Genomic DNA, 6,000 nt, shown 5'->3' with positions numbered 1-6,000 from the left:
TACTCCGATGAGAATGCAAACGTGACCACATACACGTTCAAATCCAGCATTGAGAGAAAGTTAAAGATGACACCATCGGTTTCTAGAATTATAGAGCTCGTCGCTGAGCTGCATTTTCGATCGCTACATTATAATCATGTACATCCGATAACTGTCACTGGAACAGGACCCGGCAGATCGGCAAGTCCATTTAGGGACACGGCACTCACGACCAAACTGTCCCTAAATTATTCAGAAGTAGGGGTCACTCTGGCCATGTCCTTAACCACTTCCACTACTTAAACAAACTTGTCTTGACTTTAGTTTTTAACTGTAACAACAGGACAGCATTAGTGAGTACAGACAGGCCATAAAGACAAGAAGGGCACCGAGAAAAAGAAACATTTCTCTGGAACGGGTCCAGCTTTCAAATCACTGTCCAAACGTCAAATTATATGTATGTCTTACTGTAGATGAATCAAAATACAGTTTTAGGTTATCGTTATGTGCTTCTCCCCCAGGCTGCGCTGTCCCGTGCCTTCGCCGAGGCCCCCGGGGCACTGAAGTGACAAAGGGTGAGGACGGAGGGAGTCAGAGTTCTCTACGCAATGATACTCCAAGATCGGAAATAATAAATTCCTCTATAAACATAAAAATAAAAGAACTATTTTTACCATTATATGCGAATAATTGCTCGCTCTCCCTGAGCAATCGAGGCAAGCACAGCTCTCTTGAGCACCGTGCTTAGGCTGCTGCCTCCTTCTGACTCATGTTCACCCTCCAGCCACGATGTGTGTCCAGTGTAATCTCATCTCGCCGCTGGATGATGCTGCACCCAGGGTGTGTTCTCGCTGAGCTGTGATGTGCTGTCTGAATGCAGACTGAGGTTGACGTGACGTGAAAATTATCAGCATCCCATCAGGAATAACACCAGTGCGGGTCAGGGGGGTGGGGGGCGCTCCATCACATATACAGCGGGGAAGTGGGCTCAGAATGATGTTAAAATACCTTTGAAACCTGCCCTCATCTTCCCCGCAGTGATGACCAGCCATCTAAAGGATTATGGGGCCTCTGCTCTGTCATTGCCACGCTCTATAACACGCTGGTCCACCATGCAGATCCCCTAAGGCCCAGGAGAGGCGGACAAGGCCGCCGAACGCTCCAATTCAAAATGTAAACATCCAGCTATTAAAACCAAAAGGATGCTCCCTCGACAGCTGCTGGCTCCTCCACCGAGTGAGGGCAGGGCCCAGCCCCCCGACTGGGCTCAGGTCAAGAGCAGAGGGTTTCCTCAGAGGTGGCTGGGCTCCCTCCCCCCGAGTCTCCGCGTGGAGAGATCCTGGCCTAATGCCCAGTGACAGTAACGTGAGAGAGGTGTTATAATCACACGAAATATTAGGGAAAGTGATCAATTCTATTATCTATGTCAGTAAACGGGAGGTAATAGAAAAAGGCCCTAAACTTTTGTGCAAATCGAGAACTCTGACTCTGAAACTGAATCTGAGACTAAATGTCCCAGAAAGACAATTAATCAAAACTAATGAACATTTAATGAAGTTTTAAGTAGTTTAGTTCAATATTTTCACTCCTCCCACTGAGTTTGTTTAATTCCATGCTTCTTACCATGTTTAAATTATACAGAAATTCTCAGCAATTCTATTGATAGGTAACAAAAACATGAGAAAGAAACTTCTGAGGAGGCCAACGACTGGGTCACTTCAGGAGACAGATGACCGTCAGGGGCCCACTGTCTATTATGTTAACGGCCTGAACAGACATGTCCTTAACCTAAAAGATTACATCAAAGCGAGAAGATGCACGGCCCAGGCGCCGAGCCGGAGTACCCACCTCCGCTGCTCCTCCCCGTGCTCTCCCGAAGGGACAGTGAGGCATTCGTCCATGTGTCCGTGCAGCAACCTGAGGACGTCGCCACCGATCAGATACCCTGCAAGGATCGAAACGCCGTCACCTTCGAACTGTCAGGGTCAGATGCCGGCAGGAGGCAAATCCCCGGGTCCAATCTCTCGTTTCCATGGACAGAAAGTCAGAAGTCTAGCAAGGCTTAGTTCTCGGCCCAAATCGCAGAGAGAGATGGTGCCACCAGCCTGCCGCCTCTGAGCCCTGGGTCCCCAAGTGCCACAGTTTGTGACATTCCCACTAGAAAGCACAACTTCAGTCCCATAAGAACCTTCATTAAACATACGAGTATGGATAGGCTCAGGTTTGGACCTATGCAAGTGACGATAAGCAGAGCAAACGCAGACAGTTCCTGGATACCCTGACGCATAAACACCGTTGTGGTCCAGCCCTAAGTCGCCCTCCCTGGAAGATGAGAAATCTTGAAGTTAGTCTGACTGACCGATACCCTGAGGCCAAAACAACCCCTAGTAAGCTATCGCGTGAAACACACACAAAGCTAAAGCTGACAATAGCGTAAAAATAAAGAAAGATAAATCAACACAAACGTCACTTATGAACAGCAGTGTAAACGAGAGGCTTGAAGGACTTGCGTCTACACGACAGAACAGTGTGACACGGAAAGCTCGCGTGAACAGTCGGCTCATTATCACAATTCCAAAGGTGACTGTCAGGTCCGCATCGAGGACGGGCCCCTCATCGGGGTGGGGTTCTCACCTTGGGCTGCTTCGCTCCCTGAGCTGATGGGGGCCACGCTCCACAGGGTCTGCTGGAAAGCAGCGTCCACGTGTAAGCTGCCGTCACCGTAGGACAGGTGCTGCGGGAGAGGCAAACGAAGCATCACTCCGGGCTCCTGCAAGTCTTCTTACGTCCCACGTGGCCCGGCGACTCAGCCCTGCCATCACAGGCTTGCACGCGCCCGCGGAACAGCCACTCCAGCCTGCACTCAAAAATGAAGACACTAAAACAAATTTATTAAGTAGACGATTTTGCTTTAAGCCTCATTGATGGACAAAACCGTACAGATAGTGGGCACTTACCATTAGGACTATAATAAGCTTTCTACACGTCACATGTCTTCAGTTTTACTGGGTCCTCTAGGGACTTTCAGCTGCAATTTGACACAACAGCCACTAGATGGCGATATCTCCTAACAGGTCTCTAAAACCAGGACGCCACATGTCCCCCAAAATTCAGTGTTACAAATTTCAGATTTTCCTTCTTAAAAATAAAAATGTATTAAAATAACATTATACATTTTGAGCCAGAAAATATGAGTTCTCCAATGATTTTTAAAGAAAAGCAAAGTTATGTAACCACTCTGGAATGATACTGTCAAATGTCAATTATGTTGCTAAGCAGGACCTGGCAGCCTCCGGGGATTCGAAAACACACAGAACCATCAGTGCTTTTCGGGGACATCTCAGTAAACACCCCGGTGCTGCCCGAGCGTTTCTGCAACACTTCCGTGCTGACGGCAGACGAGGCTTTCAGCTTCAGTTGTGCCTGGCCTTTCCCAGAGACCCAACCCTCCGGGCCGAGTGGGGAGCACGGCAGCGAGAAGTCATCCCTCTGGCACGTCCCCCAGGCCTTTCACGCCCTCTGGGCCCATTTACCTAAAGATCCTGTTCTCAAGTCACCAGCAAAAATAGGTATTTCACTCTCTCTCTTTTAAAAACAAACAAAGAAATGTTTGACATTTGACATATTTGTAGCTATTTTATAAGTAACTCCTCCAATCAATAAAAGTCTACCAGTTGATTCATCAGATTTAGCGATAACCTGCTGATGCCCCTTCATGGCAGCCAGCTGTCCGCCCTTCACCGCCTCCGCGGCCCCTCGGCCTGGCCTTACGCGAAATCCCAGCTGAGAGTCCTTTATTGTCAAAATTCTTTAACTGTTTACAAATAAATCATGCCCTCTGCTTCCACAAACAAGAAAAATACATTTTCCTTCAAAGCTATCAAGACACAATGTAATTTCGTGTATTTTTCTTGGTCTCCCTCTCGTAAGCTGTCTGGCTCAGGTTCGCAGCTGTACCCCTGGCATCCAGCGGTGTTATTTAATAAACGAGTATGTGGAGAACCAAACCTTTAAAGTCAAAGTGTAAACCTAAAAAATATTTCAAGCTATTCCACAAATATACCTATTTCGATGACCTGAGCCAAAACAGTAGCGTGCACACACATACATACACGCACACACGATATCTCTATAAAACCATACGGATTTTACCAAACCATGAGCGGATGATTCAAAATAACAACGCTTAAATTTTTACTTTCCAATTCACGTGAAAGCTTATGCCATATTATGATAAGTAGATTTTCATCGCTCGTTAGTTCTTCATGGTTCACTGACTATACTATTATAAGCATGGTGCTGAATATGAATAAAACACACGCCCCTCCCCGAGGGCGCTTGTCATTCAGAAGAGAAAGTGACATAGAGACACGAAATGCAACACTGTGACGCGGTGGCAGAGCTCCGCTGTGAATGCACCAGACACCTCCGAGCTGTAACTGGCCTGCGCCCCCCACACACGCCCCGGTCCCCTAAGAGGCTCTGATAAGGCCATCGGTGTGACAAGGAGGAGGCTCACACAAAGGGGCCGAGGTACAGGGACATAAGGACAGCAGGGAGTGTCGTCTTTGGGGGCCCAGGGCACCGACTCAGAAACCAAGCGAGAGGCAGGCGCGCAGCAGGCGGCCCACGCGGAGGCCTCTTCCTGTGGGGAACGAGGAGACTCCGGGAGGCGAAAAACAATGAATACGGCAGAGCCCTAAAACGATGGCGCTTCGGTCGGCGGGGGAGGTCCACGTGAACTACTACACGACATGCACTCTTCTCAAGAAAATATACTCTCAACATAACCACTTTAAATGCTTCCACTTACTACTGCTGCTTAAACAGCAAAGGAAAATCTGGGTAAGACCAAGGCCAAGTCAGGCCCGCGGCATGCGACGTTCAGAAAGCCGCTGGTCCACGGGCAGGACAATGTGCAGCATCTCAGCAGCGGACAGCACCCGATAAATCGCCCCTCGGGACTTCGAAGCCTGGGCTGCGCGCTGATGCCTCCAGTGTCCTTGGTCATCCTGTGTGGATTTATTTTCTGTATTTGAAACCATGATGACGAGGGGTCAGACTGCAAAAGGGATCCACGGCACAAAAAACATTCAAAAATATCTGAATTCGACCCTTCTCTGAAACATTAATTATTTACTCATTTATTCATCTCTTAGAAAGTGTCAGGCACTTTGGCCTTGGTGATGCAACGCTCTGGGTGAATTATCCAGTGACAGGGACACAAATAAATAAGACGCATCATCCCTTGGGCTTCATTGTTTATTCTCCTGAGAAAAAATGAGGGGCAGAGACTAGATGCTCTTTCTGAATGTAATATTCTGTGACTCCACTGCCTGAGACGCAGCGAGAAAAAAGGTCAAGGCAAATCAATTGAAAATACCTTGAGTGGTACAAAAAATAGACTGAACATATTCATGATCCTGTCTTTTTAGTTATCAATATTTTTTATGCAGCTTGAGGCAATTCAACATATCATTATGCAATCAAAACACCTTGTATTTCTTATTAGAAATTATTAGGTACGTAGGAGAGAGGCAGAATAAGTTTTTATGAACCCTAAAATAGCTTTTTCCTTTTAAGCATTTTTATCACTCTTTAGACTGTAGAGTTCTGTTTTCCCTAATTTACTTTCAGACAGTTGTCAGCTTGGTAATGTCTTCGTGGATCTTGAAACCTCTGACTGTTTCTATAGCTGACCTAATCAATAGAAAATTAGGCAAAAGTCAATGCTTCCAATGCAAGCGATCCAATCCATGCATAAAAAACTTCCGCACACGGGATCAGGTGTATCTTCCCGACACAAGGAAAAGCTGCTTCATACACTCTACCTCATTTGCTGAGTCTTAAGTGGATTTACGGTCAGTAATACCTACTCAGCCACGTCTTCCTAGTTTACATAGTACGTTTCTCTTATATTTAAGCTACTTTGCTAAAGCCATCTTTTTTATTGAATTACATTACACTTGACATGCAATACGCTATTAGTTTCAGTGATCTGGCATTTATATAGATTGCCAA

At 46.7% G+C, this 6,000-nt stretch overlaps 1 protein-coding gene across 1 annotated transcript in view; it reads right to left on the bottom strand.

The window, feature by feature from the left end:
- Nucleotides 1-6,000, bottom strand: part of RYR2 (ryanodine receptor 2) — a 561,319-nt gene that overhangs the window by 297,247 nt on the left and 258,072 nt on the right. Inside the window, 2 exon segments of the mRNA XM_025039067.1 lie at nt 1,828-1,924; nt 2,614-2,713. Of these exon segments, the coding sequence (XP_024894835.1) occupies nt 1,828-1,924; nt 2,614-2,713 (197 nt within the window).

The sequence above is a fragment of the Pteropus alecto genome, unplaced genomic scaffold (assembly GCF_000325575.1).
Source record: "Pteropus alecto unplaced genomic scaffold, ASM32557v1 scaffold189, whole genome shotgun sequence".
Lineage (NCBI taxonomy): Eukaryota > Metazoa > Chordata > Mammalia > Chiroptera > Pteropodidae > Pteropus > Pteropus alecto.
Note: the sequence above shows the minus strand (reverse complement) of the source record. Positions and strands in the feature narration are given on the sequence as shown.